At 43.9% G+C, this 22,411-nt stretch overlaps 3 protein-coding genes across 3 annotated transcripts; all 3 read right to left on the reverse strand.

Moving 5' to 3' along the window:
• Window positions 1–282: 282 nt before the first annotated feature.
• Window positions 283–5,325, reverse strand: grtp1a (growth hormone regulated TBC protein 1a). The gene is made up of 8 exons (XM_052062749.1): window positions 4,675–5,325; window positions 2,367–2,518; window positions 2,131–2,289; window positions 1,919–2,043; window positions 1,517–1,613; window positions 1,244–1,416; window positions 626–811; window positions 283–549 (listed from the first exon to the last, which is right to left on the reverse strand). Exons 1-8 carry the CDS (start codon window positions 4,791–4,793, stop codon window positions 454–456), a joined length of 1,107 nt encoding a protein of 368 aa, XP_051918709.1. The 5' UTR covers window positions 4,794–5,325; the 3' UTR covers window positions 283–453.
• A 5,732-nt stretch (window positions 5,326–11,057) lies between these two features.
• adprhl1 (ADP-ribosylhydrolase like 1) lies at window positions 11,058–16,082 on the reverse strand. The gene is made up of 7 exons (XM_052062756.1): window positions 15,869–16,082; window positions 14,010–14,174; window positions 13,802–13,927; window positions 13,548–13,688; window positions 11,641–11,768; window positions 11,425–11,557; window positions 11,058–11,342 (listed from the first exon to the last, which is right to left on the reverse strand). The coding sequence occupies exons 1-7, from the start codon at window positions 16,080–16,082 to the stop codon at window positions 11,173–11,175; spliced, it is 1,077 nt and encodes a 358-aa protein (XP_051918716.1). The 3' UTR covers window positions 11,058–11,172.
• A 2,300-nt stretch (window positions 16,083–18,382) lies between these two features.
• dcun1d2b (DCN1, defective in cullin neddylation 1, domain containing 2b) lies at window positions 18,383–22,350 on the reverse strand. Its single transcript, XM_052062799.1, is given in 8 exon segments — window positions 18,383–19,854; window positions 20,026–20,122; window positions 20,233–20,315; window positions 20,420–20,485; window positions 20,488–20,549; window positions 20,707–20,875; window positions 20,945–21,161; window positions 22,036–22,350. Coding segments are annotated over 8 exon segments (804 nt in total). The 5' UTR covers window positions 22,066–22,350; the 3' UTR covers window positions 18,383–19,774.
• Window positions 22,351–22,411: the final 61 nt, after the last annotated feature.

Below are 22,411 nucleotides of genomic sequence, written 5' to 3' on the forward strand. Positions count from 1 at the left end.
AGGAGTGCTATATTTTGGTCAGAGTGAGGAGAATGACAGACAAAACACAAGAGATGTACGATCCTGAAGCTCTAGTCATCTTTACAATTCATCACATTTCATACATTCATGTTGCAAGCTCATTGACAGTTCCCATTTCATCCACCTCAAAGACTTTGTCAGCGCAGCAAGGGTTACCAAAAATACATCGGGTGTGCCTCTTGGCCGTGCTCAAAGCAAATAAATGAAACCTGGATTTTGACCTGCAGTACAATGCCTGATCTCAAATATAAGCCAAAAAAACAAGTATAATCCAAAAAAAGGTGTGTGACTTTCATGATGCTGTAAATATTTTTTTTAAATACATCTATGTTGGAACTGAAATGACGTTTAAGATGAAATCAATACATGTAGGTCAAGCCATAGCAAGTTCTTTGGTCCTTCTTCCAGTGGAATTTTCAGAGCAAAACTAATTCATTCGGCCGCCTCGGCGATGACTCTTGCTCGACACGCTGCTCTGAGCTTCGTCAACGTTGCAATGGATAGACTTCCGGGCTCAGTAAAGATTTTCTAGGTAGGAAAAAAATTTTAAAAGATGAAGCGGATGACTTTGGCACTGTTGTCTTTCTACTCGGTCTTGTCTTACCTGCATGAAAGGGTGGCATTCTTCCACAAATGCCCCACGTGTGATCTGTTTGAAGATTTGGCATATGTCTGGCAGGGACTGAGCTTGTTCGATTAAATCTCTGTAGTGATGAATCAGTGTCAGCGCAACACGGAACAGGATTTTCGAGCCCTCGTAGAACAGGCAATCCCAAATTCGTAGAACTGTCTGCAATCGAAGGTCATTGAGAACATCCAAGTAGTTATAACAACAAGGTTGATGGCACAAAAACGGTGTATTATGAATTATTAAGAATGTGAATTTAAAACTGCACTCTGAACGAATCCATGAGAGCCTTGTGATGGGGAAAATGAGGCCTCAAATTTGCTTCATGAGCCAGTTATACTTTATGACTCCTCTAGACGGAAGTGTTGGTTTAAATAAAAAGCGTTTAACAAAGGGCAAGTTACTCTTTAACACGGAATGCCACATTTACAAGAGTAAAAAATATATATAATTAATAATTATGCTTCATGAACCAGTTGTAATAATTATACAACTGGTTCAAATATGCTTCATGAACCAGTTGTAATAATTATACAACTGGTTCATGAAGCATATTTGAAGCTTCATTTTCCCCATCACTACTAGAGCCCTCACCTCCACAGGCAGAATGTCTATGAAGAGACAGATGAACCATCGGGACACCACAAGAGTCCACATGACGTTGTGATCCATCATGGCCTTCCACACTCGGGGGGACTTGACTCTAACTAACTCCCCCAAAACCTCCTGGTCCGTCTTCAAGCCAAGCATGGCCGGACTGTAGTAGTCTGCCATCAGACATGTAACGTACGTAGGTCATGTAAACAAAGCCGTTCTTCATGAAGCAATAGCAAGACAACGCGCGTACACACACTGTAGGCTCAATACCTGGTAAGATTCTGCCAAGGAGTGCGTCCATCAGCCAGAAAGACTTCTCTTCATCTTTTGTTACGATAAGCAGATAGCCAGCTATAAAATTCATGCCCTGAGACCAAATCAAAAGACATGTGACAAGACAAAATACGTACTTGAATCTAATCGAAACAAGAGACGACTGGACATGAAGAAAATCTGGGATGCGTAGTGATCAATGAAAGAGACATTTACAATGCAAAGTAAATATTATATTCCGTTCCAAATACAAAGCAATGACAACGGATGTGTTAACATTGTAAGTCGACACAAAGTATTTACCTGGATGTTGCCGGTTTCACGGTTAATTTTTAAACTCGGACTACTCATGATGGAATTTTTCAAAAGCATTTTTTTTAAAACTGATTTGTTTATTACCTGACAATAACCCACAGCGGCATTGTGGTGACCGTAAGCCAGCAGCACGTTGTACAAAGCTTTCTGCAGACACGGGTTAGACGTCTTTCGAAATTGCACATTGTCTGGAAATGTCCGGTTCAAGTCTGGGAAATAAAGAAATAACCATAAGAATCAATCTGACCTCTGCCGTGACGTTTACCGTGAATCAAAGCTATCACAGGCTAACTAACCTGTGCAGATGGTCTCCACCAGTTTGGGGTCGTGCTGAGCTCCAAGCAGGGCCTGGTAGTAGCCTGGGTTTTTTTCTAACTGCTCTTGAGCGCCGCTCGCCGCCATCCAAACCAGAGCCCGGTGCTCATTGGGCACCCCCTTACGTATGTAACGCTTTACTGAAGCGGAAGGGAAACGGCAGTTGACCGTGTGCAAGACGAGCCCGTCGTGACACTTGCGCGTTTCACACACTCACGTTTCACATTCCGCTGCACCTTGCGTTTGCTCTTCAGTAGTTTGGACCACTTGATGGACCTTTGAGTGAGCACAACGAGATACTCGGTCATCAGCTCTTCATACGACTCGTAGTCAAAGTCTTCTGGGCGTTCAAAGCCATATGGATCCACCCTGGGCGAAATATGGCAAAATGAGAGTTAATACTTGTTAGCGCAACACTCTCGGAATGGGCCTACACTTGTGTGCTGCGCAAAGTATTTTGGTTTAGACCAGGCATGTCCAAAGTCAGGCCCGCGGGCCGGATTTGGCCCGCGGTCGAATTTCATCCGGCCCTCGGCCCCTGTCATAAAATCAGTGCCGTCTGGCCCGCAGGTTGGGCGCAATGGAACACGTGTTGCATTGACTGAGGTCTCGTAGACTGGTGAGTGATGTTTCATAGAGTACTGCTTCCCTCTAGTGGCTAAATGAGTAATAGCATTCACTAAATGAGTAATAGCATTTAGACACTAGAGGGCATCACTCACGAGTTATCAAGACATCACTCCGTGTTTATATTGACTGATATGTCATATTTCAAATGATCCTTGCAGTTGTGGATATGTGTATTGCTTGTTCATTTCCCTGTTGTTCGAGTCAAAGGTTTTGTGACTATTGAAAAGTCATGGTGATACATCTTATGTTTCAAATCAATCAATTTGCACTCAGGAGACTTCTGTTTAAGAAAAAGTCAAGTGAATAAGCAGTTGCATGTGATATACCTGTTTCAAATGAACCAAAAGAAATTCTTAAGATTGTTGAAATTAAAATAAAAATGGAAATGTGAAACAGACTGGCTTACTAAAATTTGTTGAACAATATTGTTGTTCAATGTAAAGAATGTCAGCCAAGGTCGGCCCCCCGACATTTTACCACATAAAATCTGGCCCCCTTGGCAAAAAGTTTGGACACCCCTGGTTTAGACTTTTTAAACAAATACGGAAACCCATCAAATATTCAGTTGAAGTGCATTTTGAAGTCTACCCACTGTACCGGAGTGTATTTATTTTGAACGGCAGAATGCTTTGTTTGTCTAGTCCCCCTTACCTAAATATACTTTGCTATAGTGAGAGTGGATGGCTTGAAGCATTAACTTTAAGAAGATTACATAACAGGATAAGCATTCTTAACACTTTAACAAGAGTGACATCTTCCCCGTAAGAATGAAGCATTTTATTCACATAAACGATGTGTGTTTTGAAGAGGCCCAACAAGATTTTCATGTGAATCACCTGACTAGAAATTTCAAGACAAAAAAAAGTATTTAAAATGTCACGAGTGTGTGTAGAAGGTGATAAAGGCAACTCAGGATATCCGTATTGCCATAACAAAGGGAAGGCTTTGGTGACGCAGGTAACAGTTGGGAAATAATTCCCCTTTTAACTTTGACAATTGTTGATTTTGAATTGGATGAGAACAAAATGTTCACACATGGAGAATGTTTTTTTGTTTTGTTTTTTGTTTGCAAAGGAGTGCCACACGAATTCACCTGAGCGGTTTTTGCGATGTTTCCATCGTGTCCCATTTTCAACTAGTCAGGCCATTTATACTGTAGCTGCTTTGCCAAAATGCAAATAAATACAGAATGTACTTTTTGGATTTACTGGCATGAATGAGCGAAAATCAAACATGTATGTGGTGATTCATCTGCTTGTAAGAATGGGTTAATTTCACTCAATTAAATTTATGGGAAGGAAGCCGTGCTTTGTGGCATTCACGATACGAATTCAATCATAATCATTTTTGATGAGACATTCTTTGAAACAAAAGCAATTAATACTTTTCCCTGCTTGTATTGAATGCGCCATTTGTTTTTTGTATTAATCTGAATGTATAGCGTTCTTTGCATGTATGTAAATGCGAAATTGATTTGTATCGTTTTGTGTTTTTTGTTATTGTAAAGTGTCCACACACACACACTCCAGTCACAACTCATGGTGCCTTCAAGGGAATCAGGTAAAATCGCGCGCTATCTCCCTCCCAAACCTCACCGACTTTGCATGTATGTAAATGCGAAATTGATTTTGTATTGTTTTGTGTTTTTTGTTATTGTAAAGTGTCCTTGGGTGTCTTGAAAGGCGCTTATAAATAAAATGTAGTATTGTTATAATCTTAAATTGCACATGCCTAATAAAGTTCTGGTTAAAAAATATAAATAAACACTAAAGAAGAATTTTGGGTGACCATGACGACAGTAAAGTTTTCTTCAGCGTTGAATATCACAGGTCAAGTTTTGCGTTCGTGTAGAAATCAATGAATTTTTAAAAGTTGAAGTTGAACTACCAAGTTACCTGTTCACTCTGTCTTTGGCTGTGTCGCCTCTGGAGTTCGTCTTGTTCTTCTCCATGTTTTCTCCTTTCCTCGCTTCTGTTCCTTTCTGCCTTCTTTGCCCAACGGTGTATTTATTCATTTACAGGCCGCGTTCGATCAAAAGCTGCACGTTGAGTTTCAGGTGTTTGATTTTTTTTTCGCTCGACCTGGAGGTCTCTATACGCTGCACGCTATTCTTGACAACGGGACACGTTGGAAAATTGCTTTTCCTTAAGGCATTTATCGTTTTCTTTCTTTCTTCGCCGCGCTCAAGAAAATCGCTCACTTGTTGGCTTCGCAGATTCCCAGTCCGCCATTCTGGCTGCCATATGGCGAGAACTTTTAAGTTTGACTTTTCCAGCCATTCACAACATGCACCTGCTGCTTGTTTCTTCGCTACCTCGGAATACAAAGAGCGGCCTGCCAAAGAGCTCGATTCACCAATGCAATCCGGACATAAAAATCGAAGGTTGTCTGCCTGGCGATGCCAGCTGAAGATCTTCCTTGAGCTTCCGGAGATGTCCGTGGAAAAAAGGTTACACACGCGTGACGCTTGTCCCGGGATCGACTATCACACACACACACTCCAGTCACAACTCATGGTGCCTTCAAGGGAATCAGGTAAAATCGCGCGCTTTCTCCCTCCCAAACCTCACCGACTTTGTGCATGACAACAAATTAGTAGATTTTGAGTTATAGAGTAAATATTTGCATTTACGACACTTATATACCATAAGTATAAAACAATTCAAAGCAAAACTGTAAATACGGGAATAGTAAACGTGCTTTACTGTGTCTTGCGCAAACAATTTCTTTGGCGCTGTTTTAACCCAATAAAAAATGCCCGATTTTCCGTACCACCACAAACCGAGCACTCACTGAAATTTTGAACGACCTGTCGCGACCCACCCATTTTGAGGAATCACTGGTTTAAGTTTATACTGTAATATGTTTTGTAGCGCACACACTCTAGCCTACCCTTTGCACTTACCGTCTATTAAAACACGAATAATACAGTACTGCACTTGTTTTTACGTTTCAGTTGTGTTATTGAGAGAAAGTCAAGTAAAAACAAGGCCCGTTGTTATGAGAAAGCTCATCACAGCGTCTTCCGCATAAGCGTCTATATTAGTGTAAGCTTTTGTTAAATTGTTACCCCTCAACTTAAATTAGTGATGATATTGTGGTCAAGACTTAGGTTGCATACAATCAGAGAGATAAAGAGGATCAAACATTACACTTCTGAAAATACAATTAAAATCTAGTACGATTTATACGGGTTGGGCTCGACCACTTGGGGGCGACACTGACAAGGAAAAATTGTACTGTGCCGTCGTCCACTTAAATTGAAGCGATAAAAAGAAAAGCATTATTAGATTAGTTCGTATCATGGGATGTTTTACAGCACTGGAATAAGTACAGTAGTCGTTTGGCTTCTACCATCTGGGGCACCGTAACAGAAAGCAAACAGTCCACGGGACAGTGATGTTTTGTCAAATACATACATATTGGACTAGGGCACAACTAGGGGCATATTTTTCATTCAAAATTCGACTCGGTGAGGTGTGTAAGGTGATTTTTTTCTTTTCTTTTTTTGCGGGTTGTCGAGGTTTTGTATTTTAATGGGGGAAAATACCAAACAAATCAAAATAAAACACCTTCAATAACAACAATTATTTCCATGACTTGAACTTCGAAATGCCATTTAATGTGATCACACAGTTCACACGTGACACAAAAACATTTTTGAAAGTCTCACTCCAATGGACTACTAGCGTTTGGTAGGTAGAAATAGAAAAAGGTTTTGAAAAAGTAAAGTGAGTTCTTTTTCGTATGGTCTGATTAAGTTGCCTCTCGGCCAAGTCAACAAAATACAGCAGTTGTATTTGATTAAAAATGCTATAATTTCATATGTACAATTGAGAACGATATCCTCACGTCACATTACGATATTATCACCCTATGAACCTGACAATGCGATAATTATCACAACATTGTAGGGAAATTGGTCACAATACGGGTCCGTTATTTGATGGACAAATGATGCATTTACGAACGTAACATGGCGGCGATGATATCACGGCGATTTTCGTTTTGCGCTATCGCCATTATCGTTACGTTCGTCTGGATGATTCCCAGCAACCTAGAAGGTAAATGTGTCGGTAAATCGTATGACCTTGGGTTTATATGTTTGTTTGACAGCCGGGTCGCCGTAGTTTATCGACGTATACTTTGCTCTCTGAGTTTTGCTAGTTATCGCTAATTGACTTTGAGCCGGTGACGCTAGCATAGCGACAACGGGCTCAGATGTTTGACAGCTCTGCGGTAGGACTTCCGTGTCTCTCATTTCTGCGCCGCTTTTAACTTCATGCTGATCACATTTTTGCCGAAATGTTCTTTCCGTTTTATTTTCTTCTGCTGCGGGAACACTTTGTACGTTGACATCAACAGGGCGTGACTCTTGTAAAGTTCCCTTTGTGCTCAATCCGGCTCCGGTAACGTTTGTAGAACAGTTCCCGGGTAAAGTCGGCATTTTTGCCAAAAGAGATTCTGAGTGTTGAGCATCAAATCTACAAATGTGTGGTACAGCGTAATGGGGCAGTCCTTTTTGGCTAGCTGCGTGTCTGTGTCGATTTGTGTCATCCATTACTTCTTTCCCCATCGAGCTATCGTCCGTACCAATGGAGGCTCGCCCAAAATATGTATCTTCTTCTATCTGTTTTGTGTCAGGACTAGCTGACGCCTCGTGTTTACGTCTCTTGAAGTATTGCTTCGGAGAAGAATCCCCACACGTGGACCATAGGATGGAGCGTGTTAGCACGATGCTAACATGGCACTTCAGGGGAGCGTCACAGTGCAGAACAAGCCTGCAGGGCCCAGGGAGGCACCGCTGTGTTACACATCGAAATTGGATTATCTCTCGACGGGCGTAGTTCAGCTTTGCCGTGGTCCGAATCGTTTCTTCTCCCTCGCAGTCTATTTCACCAGAACCCCCCCAGTGCGCGTCACTTCTGATGTCGCGTAATAAATTGAAAACCTTGTCTTCCGAATGTGGCGGAATGCGTCCTCCTTTCAAGTTAGCGTAGCGTAGCTTCTCCTCAGGGTTTTGTGGCCACTCAGCTGTTCTCTGATTCGCTTTCGACCGCGTACGTAAATTTTTCGATGTCACTTTTTTACCTTGGCTTTGTTTGAGATCGTTTGCATCCACTGCTGGGCTGTGCCCCTTTTCGCAGCAAGTAACCCGCTGCTTTACGCTGACTATTCCACGAGGTCTCTCCCTCGGCCATTTTGATTTGATCCCCTTCGACACAATGGCCATGTTATCAAACTTCTCCATCAAGGAGGACAGGAGGATCCCTTTTCCAATGAGTCTGGAGTTCCTCTCCAGTCCCATTTCCTTCTGCTCGGTCACGGCAAACTTGGCCACGGCATCTTTGACGATGCCACCTCGCTTGCGCTTGTGCTCTCTTCTGTCTTTGCTCATTGCACGCACACCATCTTGCCTGTGATTCGGAGCAGCCGCCGTTCCTCCGCCGAAGGAAAGCGTTCCGACCTCCCTTCTGTTTGTCAGAGGCGGCTTTGGGGTAGACCTTATGAATTTAGACCGGAGCAGCCGGAATGTGGTAAGGCGCTGGGGTGTCGGGTCTTCTACTCTTTCACCTCCTCCAGACATACTTTCAAATCTCTCTGGTGGTTGCAGGCGCCATTTTTGTCCTGGGATCTTACACCTGTTTTCAGAAGTCTCTCTTTTGCTCATTTTATCCGGCGCATAAATCACCGCCATGCGACTTGTATTAATTTCAGGCTGCTTAACCAAAGTCCGGATTCTCCGATCAATCCCCGGACACCCACACTTTCTCGGAAAGGAGGTTTTGAAAACGAGCTCATCTCCGTCTTGGGTTGTGGTGGTCCTATCGGAGAGGTCCTGTGTCAGGTATTGCAGGAGATTCTCCAGAATCCCTCGGAGGACTGGACGACAGGCACGGTTTCTGAGTAACTTCCTCAACATACTGGCATCGGGGATGATACGGGCTTTCTGAGAATCTGGTCTATAGAGAATAGAGGATATGCAAAACTTAATCCACATGATTGATATGTCCAGATTAGCAGATAGAACACAGCTATGATGTTTTTTTTTTGTCCTAGCTGCACTTTTTGAAGTAAGTACGGTACCCATGCACGGAATCAACTTTTCTCCTCTGCGGTGACTTAACGTGTGTCAAACAAAATATATCTGATCCCCCCCCCCCCCCCCCCCCATATCAATGGAGCCAATGACATTTTTAGTTGACCTATTATTTTCTTTTGTAAATGGCTATGATTTTTTTTAAATTTTCATACAGTACATTCAAAAGAATTTAAAGGTAAAATATTTACCGTGTAATCCCGTATATAATACGCTCCCCCCAAATCAACCTGAAATGTCTTTTTTTTCTCTCTCTCTCTGATTTGCTGGTATCCATTATTATAATTTTTAATACTCTCGTGACGCCATCTCACTATACCTCTTCCGAGCCGCTTGATCCTCACTAGGGTCGCGGGGGTGCAGGAGCCTATCCCAGCTGTATTCGGGCAGTAGGCGGGGGACACTCTGAATCGGTTGCCAGCCAATCACAGGGCACACAGAAACGAACAACCATTCACGCTCACATTCACACCTAGGGACAATTTAGAGCGTCCAATCAGCCTTCCACGCATGTTTTTGGAATGTGGGAGGAAACCGGAGCACCCAGAGAAAACCCACGCAGGCCCGGGGAGAACATGCAAACTCCACACAGGGAGGCCGGAGCTGGAATCGAACCCGGTACCTCTGCACTGTGAAGCCGACGTGCTAACCACTGGACTACCGGGCCGCCCCATCTCAGTATACACTTAAAAAAAATAATAAAGATGGTTAAAAGTTGCCGTCTTTTTTCCTGTTTTGGTCAAGCTCCTTTACTTGCACCAATCCTGTATAATACCCCCACACCCGCGATTCGGGATGATTTGGGGGGGGGGGGGGCAAAAAATGTGTATTACGCACATGATTTTACTGTCATCAATAAGGTGCTTAGCAGCCAGATTTGTGTTGATTAAGGAGCACGGTCATTCATTGTTAATCAAGTGGCAAGAGAAAAAGAGTCAGGGGCTTTTTAGAGCTAACTACATTTTAATCATTGCTATGTTAACTCACATGCATGTTCATACATGTCACTCTTCAAATCACAATCGCAGATTCTGGAAGCACGAGTGTGCGTGCACTACATGGACGGCGCTGTTATTGGCGAATTATGATCATGACGGAATTGAATGTACTGACAAGATGCAAGTTGGAGAGACTCGTGTCAAAAAAAAAATCTCATTGAGAGCTTTGAGACTCTTATGTAAAGGGTCCAGCTTTTTGGTGAAGAATATGAAAATGTGCTTAAATGCAGGTTAGAGTTTAAATGGGGATTAGGGTTCGGGTGATCCTTAGTTTGCTAAACGTTTGCTTAAAGTCTGCAAAAGTTGACGTCTATACACAGCATTCATTCATTCATTCATCTTCCGAACCGCTTGATCCTCAAAAGGGTCGCGGGGGGGTGCTGGAGCCCATCCCAGCCGTCTCCGGGCAGTAGGCGGGGGACACCCTGAATCGGTTGCCAGCCAATCGCAGGGCACACAGAAACGAACAACCATTCGCACTCACAGTCACACCTAGGGACAATTTGGAGTGTTCAATCAGCCTGCCACGCATGTTTTTGGAATGTGGGAGGAAACCGGAGCACCCGGAGAAAACCCACGCAGGCCCGGGGAGAACATGCAAACTCCACACAGGGAGGCCGGAGCTGGAATCGAACCCGGTACCTCTGCACTGTGAAGCCGACGTGCTAACCACTGGACTACCGGGCCGCCAAGTGAATAATTCATTTATTATAATTAATTATAACTCAAAACATGTATATCTATACATATATATTAGAGCTGTCAAACGATTAAAATATTTAATCTAATTAAAAACGCAAATGTCATAATTAACTCAAATGAACTAAAAAATTAATCGTAATTACTCCGATTTTTTTATCGTTTCTGAATTTCCTTTGACATTTTTGTCCTATTTTCGAAGCTGGAATCAAACCCGGTACCTCTGCATTGTGAAGCTAACGTGCTAAACACAGGACTACCGGGCCGCCCAATGAAACGCATTCCGATCCATACATGTGACCAAAAAAAAAAAAAAACATTCTCCACCATAGCAGATCGAGTACTTCATGTGGAATAGATGCTGATTAGTTCATTGGACAAATGTCGAATCATAGTTTGCGCAGTAGCCCAAGTTTGGCGTTTTTGGTGATTTGCTGGAATAAGTGGTTTTAGCAAGATGGGGGTGGGGGGGGGGGGGTGGTTGTGAAGATGAAGAGAGGATAGGTTACATTAGAAAGAATCTGCCGGGACTAGAGCACAGTGCGGGGGGGACGAAGGGGTCTTCGGGTCGTGCGTTCGGCTCGCAAAGTGCACTTTTACTTGTCTATGCACTTCTCCTCGGATGCCGCTTTGTAAAGCGCCTCTCCCAGCTCCTCCAAACGCTGCCTTTTGTCTAAATCCCGGTACAGGGCTGAAGGAACCTTGCTTAAGCCGTACATTAAGCCGTAGAGGCAACCGGCGATGAGGCCTGTGGCTTCGCTCTCCCCTAAAATAACACACAAGTCTCAGTGAGCAGATCTTTCTTTTCTTTCGGGGTCTGCTCTGCTCCAAATGTCGTGATCTCTTACCTCCATGGAACATGGCTTTTCGGCATAATTCGGTCCAGTCGTTTCCCGCAATCAGAAGGGCGTCGTAGGCTATCATAGGGGCGTCGTGTCCCATCCGGCCCGCGCGGCCTTCTGAGCTCCATCGCTTGTACATCTGAGCCAACAAGAGTAGCATGTTACACCGTGTAACCGTACTCCGGAGTTGATTTCTACTGGAAAAAAAAAAATCGGACTTACCTTATCGGTTTCTTCAGCATCGTAGCGATTGTCAAACAACGGCTTATTCTGACCTTCTTTTTCCAGTTCTCGTTCTTCCAAGTAAAACTGCCACTTTGCCTCGAAGTAGAACCAGTTTTCCTGATATTCTGCAGAGAAACGGACTGAATAAGTGCCCGCAACGTGCAGTCCGAGATTTTTAGAATCTTGAATTTAGAATTTTCAATGAAATGTTTTCCCATTCATCGGTGGTATATTAAGATATTTTGTGATGTTTTCTTTAACCAATGTATATCTTCTCGGAGGTAAACTCTTGAACCTGCTTTGGAATGATTGCAAGTGAGATAAAATCTTGAACCTGCTTTGGAATAATTGCAAGTAAATGATTACAAGTCGGGCGGCCCGGTAGTCCAGTGGTTAGCACGTCGGCTTCACAGTGCAGAGGTACTGGGTTCGATTCCAGCTCCGGCCTCCCTGTGTGGAGTTTGCATGTTCTCCCCGGGCTTGCGTGGGTTTTCTCCGGGTGCTCCGGTTTCCTCCCACATTCCAAAAATATGCATGGCAGGCTGATTGAACACTCTAAATCGTCCCGAGGTGTGAGTGTGAGAGCGAATGGTTGTTCGTTTCTGTGTGCCCTGCGATTGGCTGGCAACCGATTCAGGGTGTCCCCCGCCTACTGCTCTGAGACGGCTGGGATAGGCTCCAGCACCCCCCGCGACCCTAGTGAGGATCAAGCGGCTCGGAAGATGAATGAATGAATGAATGAATGAATGAATGATTACAAGTCCGTGCCACTTGGTGACACAACAAACAGTGTGGCGTAGGGAGGGATGAGAATGGCCACTCACCCCTCCCGATGCACACACTTTAGAGGATAAAAGGAGGGGAGCGATGCTACTTCAGCAGAGTCCGCTATGGGTTACCGTACGAACGCCTAGCTCGTATTGAAGCTCACTCTGCTGAGGGTGTTGGCTCTCCACCCTACTGGCACATGGGAAGAGTTCTTTAGCTTCATACAACTTGTTGAAACTGTGTTATCATTTCTGTGTGGGACCAATAAAGTGCCTATTGTTGGTAGCCAGAAGTGTCTTGTCGTTATTTCTGAGTGCCTATCTCCGGCGATCCTTTATAAAACTTGATATTCATTCAAATTGAGTATCAGAAGTGTTTCAAAACAATCGGTTCATTCCGTCTCTGTCCAAACTGAATTCATAAGTCAATGACCAGTGAAGTCAAGATGGCGCCCGAGTAGGCAGCCGTCAGCAAGTGCTCTCATGAGCCTTGCTTTTTTTGTTGTTCTTGTGTTTCTTTTGTCACTTTGTGTTTGTTGTTACGTCGTGTGGACTTGATGTGGACCTTTTTCAGCATTTTTTGGTGCTGTTGAACGGTCTGTGGCTGGATGGATGGAGGTCTTGAGGAGCCGACGATGAGAAGAAAGGAGCGTTGGCGCGGAGTGCCGATGCGGATTTGGAGCTGGGAGTCGCGGCTTGGAGTTTGAAGCGGATTATGTGGGACAGGAGAAGTGAACTAATCTCTTTTCGTCAATGGACGCTACAGCTTCGTGTTTGCTTTCAAAACCTTGCTTTTAGCAGACGTGTGCACATTTTTCAGCATGACGTCTCTGATCCACTGGTGAAAGGACACTTTGATCCTCTCCTCTTTCATCTATAACTGCTTCAGACAACAAAGTGTATGCAGAAAATTGGTGAAGATTGCACGACTGTCTCTGTCCTGTGTGTTGTCTTGTGTTATTTTTTGTTAATTTGACTTCAAAATGGCGCCGCGAGAGTGGCTGCCTTTCCAGCAGCTCCTATTTTTTTGTTGTTCTACTTCTTCCTTTCATAACTTTGCTGCTGTGAATCTGGAATTTCTCCATTGCGAGACTAATAAAGGTTTTCTTATAAACCTGAACCAAAACTTGGATTTACCTGCCATATGGCGGATGGTCTTCCGACAGTACTCCTCAGCGCGAGGAATGACTTTCATGAGCTCACGGCCCCAAGTCGCAAGAGGTTTTCCCTGGATTGCATAGGATGCAAACAGTGCGGTTGTCATGGAACCCAGGAACCCTGAAAGGCAGTCGTGATTCTTTGATATCAATAGTTTGAAATGAAAATGGACATTTTTGTACAATTCCCGCGACCAAACAATTTTTTTTTTTATCATCTTGCGGCTAGATCACCTGTGGGGTGATTGTGGGTCATCCTGCCAGTTTCAATGCTGACCTCTACGAGGCTGTCTAGTCTCTCAGGTTGCCAGTATTTCATACCCACACACATGGCCTTAGCAGCGCCCCCAAATCCTGACCCTGACCAGACATTTACAGTACATTTCAGCATTTTTCAGAGGGGGGGAATAGAAAAATCAAACACCCCCCAACCCCCAAAGACCTTTTTCATTGAAGGGTGTATGCCAAGCGAGGAGAAAATTGTCAGGTTTGAGGTGAATGCAAGCTTCCACTGTCGCCGGATCAGGGCTTTTTCCCTGCAGGGACACCGTGGCTTCAACGTAGAGACGCACCAGCTCACGGTAAAGGTCCTCCAGACACCAGTAATCTGCGTGCACACAAACGCAGAGTCTTTCTGAGTCATTCATAATTGGCACGCAAGAGGAGACGAGTATTGCTGAAGTGGGCTAAGTTTAGCCTCAGCCTATACAACCCGACCGATTAAAACGAGCACGCCTTGAGCAAGTGGAGACAGTAACGCACACACTGCTAAGGGGAGATCCACAAACAGATCTCACAGCCATGTCTCTTGTCTAGTTGTTTCAGCGGCTTTTACTTGACTGGTCGACTGGTCAGAAGATTAAATGCAGTCTAATGCAGTGGTCCTCAACCGGTTTGTGTCGAGGACCGGTTGAGACAAGTACACGCTGTTCGCGGACCGCCAAGCATTTTCTTTGCATTTCATTTGCCAGTTTTAAATCACTCTTGCACGACTGTGTGTGTCCTACGTGTTGTGTTGTGTTATTTTGACTTCAAAATGGCGCCGCGTGAGTGGCTGGCTTTCCAGCAGCTCCCATATTTTGTTGTTCTACTTCTTCCTTTCATAACTTTGCTGCTGTGAATGGGGAATTTCTCCATTGCGAGTCTAATAAAGGTTTTCTTATCTTATTTTATCTTACTGACCATAAATATAGAGTAATTCAACATTTTATTAACGTTTGTTAATTTCAAACAGTATTATTCTACTACACAAAAAATGTAGAATAAAATAAAATGACACCAACAGGTATTAAGAAAAAATATGCCTTATCATGTTAACAATATCTTTTTTTTTTCTTTTTTAAGTTACGCTCCCACAAACAGCGTTAGCATGATGGCTACGTGTAAATGGGACTGATCAAAAGAGGACACGTTTGACTGCGGCTTCCATTCGGTGGCTACTGTCTAGTTATTAGTGACGAAACTGCTCCTACATTATTTACGTGGGCAGTGTGTTCAAATTCCGCTGGCATTTTTATTTTTGCTACTTGTTCAAATAATTCAACGGGTGTCTTGTTTTTGAAGACAGAGCACGCACGACAGCTTTCTCCTCCATGTCACTGGGGGAGGGACTTCTCTTTTCATGATATCTTCATCTTGGGAAGGAAGTCCTGGCTGCTCAACAGCCGCGCGTTGACGTGGACGATCGGTCAATTTGTTACAATTACTTTCGGTTTGTGCTCCTTATTTCATTTATTGGCGGATTCTGTTTATTTCAACCAGCAAGGTGATGAAGGGGATTCCGATTGGCTCGAGTGGCACACATTTCCGCCACGTCTAATGACGCCTATTTGCTCACAATTCGAAGGTCTGTCTCTGTGCGGGTCCCAAACGGACCGGTTGTTTGGGACCACAGGTCTAGAGTTTCAGTCTGGCTGCCGTACATGTTGATTTACGTCTGCGTGTGCGCATGTGCGTTGGCATTCCAGGATGTGTCTAAATGGGGAGCCCTAATCTCAAAAGATGTCACCGCCATGTTACTGTCGCCTTGTTACCAGCAGCGTCTGACCAGCTATTGTTCACCGAGGCCAGGGCTAAACTTGCGTCTGCTATTTTGGACTCCTCCGTCCTGAAAATTTATTGCCATCCCCGGCGGGGCTTAAGATGGCATTCGGGTGAGGACAAATATACTTTCTCACGGTTTGTACATTGATTTTCTTTCTTTTTTTTGTTTGTTTTATCCATAAACGACGTGCTTCATCGATAACATTCTACTCAAATTAGAAACTGATATCGTCACTCAAGATGGCTCCCAAACAATACCTGTGATAAGTGCCTCTGCTGTGGTCATGTGCATTAGCGTCGCATCACTCAGCGGCCAGTTATCAGGGTCCAGTTTGAGCGCTCCCAGACCGCCAAGGGACGCCAGTTCTTCTTGGATCTTTCTACCTGATGGGCAACTTTCCCAGTGGCCTTTTCTGAAGCCCAAGGCATCGCCGGCACCACCTAGAACCATACCTGCCTTGAATTTGTCCATTCTTCCAATCGATGTCGAGGTTTTTCAATGATAGCTTTTCTCTCCCACCCCACTAAAAACAAACTAAGCGGTCCGGTATCGCTGCAAAAATTTCCTTCAAAACTTTCTACTGTGCCAACGGTGTTATCGTCATTGTTTCTTCACCAGGTTGCCATTGTTGCAGCTGTCCTCTCGCTTTTCAAGCCGTACCAAGTCCAAATCGGTCGTAAAATGCACCTTATGATTCAAGGATGGCCCCTCGCATTGGAGTTTGGTTTTATCATCCACCGCTTCTTTATGCCAGCCACGGTATGTCCACGCGAATCGGGTGTCTCCTAAAAAGGCAACCCCCCCCTTTGGCTCCGTAGCTTAAAAGACAAGTGGCTGGGTTTGGGCTCGTGATGGGGCATGGAAGCTCGAACTGTAAGAGATGCTAATGGGCGGCTCGTCAGCTGGTGCTGGACCTTGTTGCAATTCCACCCACCCCAACTGGGAGGAGGAGAATAAGCACGAAACATCGTCCTCAATCCGAGCAATCACTCGGTGAAGGTGACTCGAATACTTTGCACACTATTGCTGACGTTTTCAAACACACTTTTTACATTTGTGTGCCCAAGTGTTCCGCTTGAGCGTCATTTCTGCCTATTCCAGAAAATGCTCAAATGTGTTACTGGATTTGCCCCCCCCCCCCCACACACACAAACACACACAGTTGTGAGTTGCCATTTGATTGGAGAGCCAAACATCTAAAGTAACAGGAGACAAAGCATTACCACAAGTTATTATGAACAACTGTTACCGAGCAGACAAGTCTCGCACACAAATACACACACAGTTTCTGGCAGTATTGAGTGATGTACATGTCCAGACTTTTCATATTTGTATGCCGATTATCTCCTCAAATTGATAAAACGAGTCTCGTATTTGCTACGGCACTGCGTTGTTTCGCAAGTTTTATTTTACTTTGACACTGCATTCATGAATATGGCGTGGTCATCGCGTCTGCCTCGGGGGCCGAAAATCTGATTTGAATCTCTGATGAAACGTGTGTGCGGAGCTTGCAGTTGTTTTTTTTTTCTTGATGGTTCCTCACACATCCCGAGAATGTGCTTCGTTCATTCATAGAAGACGCAAAATTGTCACAAATGTGCATGACAGTGTGAATGGTTACATTTTTTTTTTTGCTGTCTTTATGTGGCCCGCAATGAACTGGTGACCAGTTCAGGGTGTTGCCCGCCTCGCCTCCGAAGTCATCTGGAATAGGCTCCACCCACAATTATAAGTGCAGCGAGGGGAAGAGAAAATGGACGAGTAATGGATTGAAAAGGAGAGCTCGGATATTTTTATGTGTACAAGCCTGTATTTTGATCTGCTTGCACTCATCCAATGATATCATGTGTATGAGCTATTTTAAAAGGCCGGCTTCACATATTAACCAAGGCGGATTATGAACCGCATGCAAATACAGGAGCTACTGTCACAAAATAAAAAAATTGATTCATTTACTTCAAACTCATGTGCAGTGACCCGATTGCTTCCATGTGTAACGGAGTGATATATTGCGTTTATTAAATTATGACGGAATTATGACGGAAGTGACGCAACAGCTTCCCGCCGTAGTTCAGGCACACCAGGAAGTCACAGGGCAAGTCAAGTTTCATTGACGGTCCGGATTCGTTTCGAGTTTAATTACAATATTTCACTGTTTTCCTTTTTCTACTGTGCTGTGTATTTAATTAGTTCTCTGATTTGTTCCTAGTTCACATTGCTTTTTGTGTCGTCATTTAATTTAAGTTTTGTCGAATGAAAGTTTTTATCCATTGAGTTAACAGGTGTTTTTTTTTTTTTGTGGTTGCACAGTAATTTTTGAGACTGAAAAGCCCCGTGCCTTCACCTATCCTCTCGCCATACTATGTTTCAGGTAATGCTTCTTTCCTTTTGATTGTACTGTATAGTTTTTCGTGTCGTTTTTCATTTGGCTATTAGTGTGGCTGGCGTGTACCCGCGCGGTTCGTCGCGGCCGCCATTATTGTGCATTGTGCTGCCGTTCTGCTGTGTGTGATGCGTTCAGCGGCATCACGTAAATACCATTGAAAGTGTTTTTTCTCCTTTGTAAATAGTTAATATACGATCACCTATGTTGTATATTTTGTTTTGTTGTACATTTAGTTTTCTTATGGATGATGTTTAGTTCAGGCAGAGCTACCAGGGAAGTCACAGGTTATTTTTGAGACTGAAAAGCCCCGTGACTTCACCTATCCCTCTCGCCATACTGTATTGCAGGCAATAAAAAGAGAAAAGCCACATCCTAGTGTCTTAAATCCAGTTCACACGCATGCTTTATTGAAATTCTTGTGTAAAACACACCTTTGGGACGTAACAATCACTCTCCTTTGCCAAGTCAAACTATTGGGTTAACCAGAAAGAGGACGGGCACAAAATGTAACGCGTTGCTCATCGAACGTTACCTTTTCCTGTTCTGCGGTCATGCAATGAGGTCACCGGCAATCAGTTACATAAGCTTTCACATCATCTGCATATTTCCACAAGGGTGTGCAGACACCTACGGTGTGCCCAAAGTACACATCGGCGTACTAGAGTACACAAACAACCCGGTGCTGTCGAACACGGGCATCGCTCACTGTGGACAAACCCTGTTTTGTAGCATTCACATTCAATGCAGGGTTTCAAGATCATACGAGATGACAGCTTTTTGCGGACAGCAGTGCAAGATCGTGCGTGGAAATGAGATTAATTGATGCAGGTGCCGTTGTACTGCCCGCAGGCACCCCTAGATGGCAGCAGCAATGTCAAGAGTGACACCTTTTATGAAAAACTTCCCGAGAGTCAAACCAAAACCTCAAACAGTGTCAACAAAATACATTAAAAATACTGATGGCTTGTATGATGTAAAATGTAGCAGCTAAATGTGATAAAAGTATGCAAAACAGAGTAAATCAGTGCAGTTTGTAGTTGGCAGGTCAGCATTCACCAGGACGCGAGAAAACAGTTCACACGTTGCTTAAACCTATTGAGAAATAAAAGGCAGCTGTGTTTGAAGAGAGTATGCGATTGAGGTACAACTACAAATTATTAGGTACAGTACTGCGATTACTGTCATTTTGCTGGTATTGAACTCAAAATGTCTACTCCTCCGGTCAACTGTCAAATTCGAGTACAAAATGCAGAGCTGGATATTGAACTCATTCCACATGGAGACGTAAATTACCATGTTATTAATTGTAAAAGCAAATTAAAATACTCCTCATGCACCCGAACCAAACCACTCATACATTACGCATTTTGCTCAGCTCTCACTGCGATTGTCAGCGAGATCGTCCAAGGGCACGGCTTCGTTCGACAGAAACACGCGCGACTTAATGTGCTGTTCCATTCACGGACAAAAGGAAGACGGCACCTACTACTGCACCAAAAGCTCACTCTCGCTGCTGTGCAAAAGATTTAGGTCAGTGAGCCAAGTCCGCAGCAGCACGATGAACGTTTTGTCCATAAATGCCAAGTACCAGACGACCGTCACTTCTCAAGTCCACTTGAAGTCGGCGTAAGAACATCTTGGCACAGCTTCATCCGCGAACAGACAAGACGACTGAAGATGTCTTTTTGGCTTATGTGCTTGAAAAAATATATATATAATTCACAAAAACAAAAAAAAACAATTGGGGGATAAGTCCATTCAAAGCACGAGTCAAACACTATGTCATGTCGCTTTTGCTCCCCATTACAATTGGTCGTGCAAACTCCACAAAGTCATCAATGAGAACAGGCCACGCCCCTGAGAAGAGATGAAAAAAATATATTACATTTCAACGGAGCTCATATGCAAAATTTTGAGGCGATTTATTCAAGTCGTGTCCTGTAATTCATCACCCTTGAAGAAAACAATTTAAGAGGAGCGGTTAGGCGATCCTCGTGCATGTCAAATATCCCAACTTCATCAGCTCACCCTCTTCATCGTAGTTTGACATGTCGTCCGCAATCATATTGCCGAAGTCCAGAAGGAGATTCCATGTGTCTTTGGGGATGGAACGCTTGTGGTGCTCCTGAATTCAAGCGCAGTAAGCAAACATTTCATCAGATGGGGGGGGGGGGGGGGGGGGGGGGGGATAAGTGAATGATGACTCGGGACGGCATGACACCTTTCTCCACTCACCTGCAGGAATCTGTTCCAAAGATCCAAAAACTTGAAGCGACCTGTGAGAACTAGATTCCAGTAAGCCACGGCCATCTCTAACTCTGAGAAATTCAGAATTATGGAGAGAAACAGTCTGAATAACCCCCCCCCCCCCCCCCCCAAAAAAAAAAAAAAAATTACCAAAAATGTCTACTCTTGACCTTACCTAAACCTTTCTGCCCAGGATTCTTGGCAAAATTAAAGGTAAACTGGTAAAAGTCTTTAAACTTCCAGTGTCTTTTAGCTCTTGCTCTAGTCTGGGAAGGGCGGCCTTCAGTTTGTCAGGAGTGTCACAGCTACGGGGAACAAAGACAAATAAAAGTATTCTCATTGAAACATTAGGATTTTATCCAGAGTAATGAAACTAACATTGCACATCACTTTTTAAAAGCCGTGCTTTTCATTTGCAATTGAAAATTACATTTCTTATGACAACATTTCACAATCACTCACCCAAGGTCTGCCATTCCGTCCATGAACTCTTTCTTGCTAAACTCGCACTGCGTGGCTGCTCTGAACTTCCACGCTACCACCAGTATGCTCATGCTCGCCGGGTCCAGGGTCAGGTCATCGCAAAACTGCTGGATTCCATCGATGCCAATCTTATTCTCATCCTGGGGATCTGCAAAGATTGAACGGAAATGCGATCAAACCACCGCAAGCAGCCCCTGGCATGAATCCTACTGCTCACCTTTATATCTGTTATAGAGCTGTTCCAGCTTCTTGCGATCTACGGAATTTTTCATGGACTCTTTGTAGTAAAGGTCTGGATTCTGGAAGTAGTTATCGGTCGCGACTTCTAGTTTCCAGTCATTCTGTGATAGGCAGTACACAGCAGTTCTCTCTCCTGCCTGCGTGAAGGACATGAACTGCCGAACCTTGTCTCTCTGTGATGACTTTAACTTGTGCTGGAGGAAGAATCCACACCAAGGACCACAGGGTAAACACTAATAATAATAATAATAATACATTTTATTTATAAGCGCCACTAAGCCGGATGAATGCACCTTGATTGAGTTCAGCGGAGTTGCGAAACCTATTTTCATATGCCACGCACCAGTCTAGTAAGCAATAGAAATGTACTGCGTATAGTATATATATTTTTTTAAAGCTATAGCGAAACAACCTCTAAAATGCGGCATGCATTTGATATGGATACAAATGTGTTTGATGACAGGCAGTGTTGGCTTAAGATTTTTATTCATACAACGAGGGTGTAGGTATAAGTGTGTTTATATATATAAAGATTTTGTTGTTTACGATGACACTAATGCAGCGTGTGATACCGGAGACAAATTCCTTGTCTGTTCTACATACTTGGCCAATAAAGATGATTCTGATTCTGATATCAAAGGATGAAGGAGTTCCAAAAGCGTCAACACAACGTCCCCGATGATTTGCACAATTGTCCCACTGTGCTAAATTAACCTCGAAGGTCATCACTTGCAAAAATTGCCAACCCGACCCACCGGGGTATCGAACAGCACGTTCACCGTGACACAATCAAACGGGCTCTCCGAGTGGTCTCCTGACCCGGAGGAGCGCCTGCGGGGGGCATCAGTTACCAAAAAGGGAAAGGTACGTGCCACAAGTGCTCTCGTGCGCGTTCCAAATATACCAACCACTGACCTTCCCTTTACATCATATTTCATCCAGTGCGACTCAAGGTTAAAGAAATGACGGTCAACTGTGTAGCAGAACCTCACATTATGAAGAACGGACATTTGCGGCGTTTGCATTTTGAAGCACTTGTTCTGGCCTCGCGTTTTGAATTGTACCTACCATTTTATCACCCGCTGTTTTGGCCAACATACCTATTTAGCCTTTCTGCGCATGCGCCGTAGAACAGCACGCTTGTGTTCACAGGGGATTCATGGGACGTGTAGTCCAAAAGCCGTGTGAGTTGACGTCGAGGTTTGCACTAATCTAATGTGGGCCTATTCACACAAAGATTACCACAGAACATGTTTTTGCCTTTATAGAAGATTGCTTGGTCCCGACACTACTTAAGAGAGATTCCACGGTTGTCATTTATAATCGAAGTTTCTCTAAAACGGTGGTTATAAAACTCGGAATGACGGGTTGGGGAGGGTGGGTGTCACGTTGAGTTTTAGCACATTGCTTAAGCAATGCTACGATTCGACTTCCATTCTTGAAC

The sequence above is a fragment of the Hippocampus zosterae genome, chromosome 4, assembly GCF_025434085.1.
Source record: "Hippocampus zosterae strain Florida chromosome 4, ASM2543408v3, whole genome shotgun sequence".
In the NCBI taxonomy this organism is placed as follows: Eukaryota; Metazoa; Chordata; class Actinopteri; order Syngnathiformes; family Syngnathidae; genus Hippocampus; species Hippocampus zosterae.

Excerpts from the sequence above, each read along its gene's own strand:
- adprhl1 (XM_052062756.1), bottom strand. The coding sequence starts at position 16,082 with ATGGACAAATTCAAGGCAGGTATGGTTCTAGGTGGTGCCGGCGATGCC. Across the intron at positions 13,928-14,009 it reads TACACCCTTCAATGAAAAAG|GGTCAGGATTTGGGGGCGCT; the intron begins GTCTTTGGGGGT and ends ATGTCTGGTCAG. Across the intron at positions 13,689-13,801 it reads GACCCACAATCACCCCACAG|GGTTCCTGGGTTCCATGACA; the intron begins GTGATCTAGCCG and ends ACTGCCTTTCAG.
- grtp1a (XM_052062749.1), bottom strand. The coding sequence starts at position 4,793 with ATGAATAAATACACCGTTGGGCAAAGAAGGCAGAAAGGAACAGAAGCG. Across the intron at positions 2,044-2,130 it reads GGTGGAGACCATCTGCACAG|ACTTGAACCGGACATTTCCA; the intron begins GTTAGTTAGCCT and ends TTTATTTCCCAG. Across the intron at positions 1,614-1,918 it reads CCGCTGTGGGTTATTGTCAG|GGCATGAATTTTATAGCTGG; the intron begins GTAATAAACAAA and ends ATTTGGTCTCAG.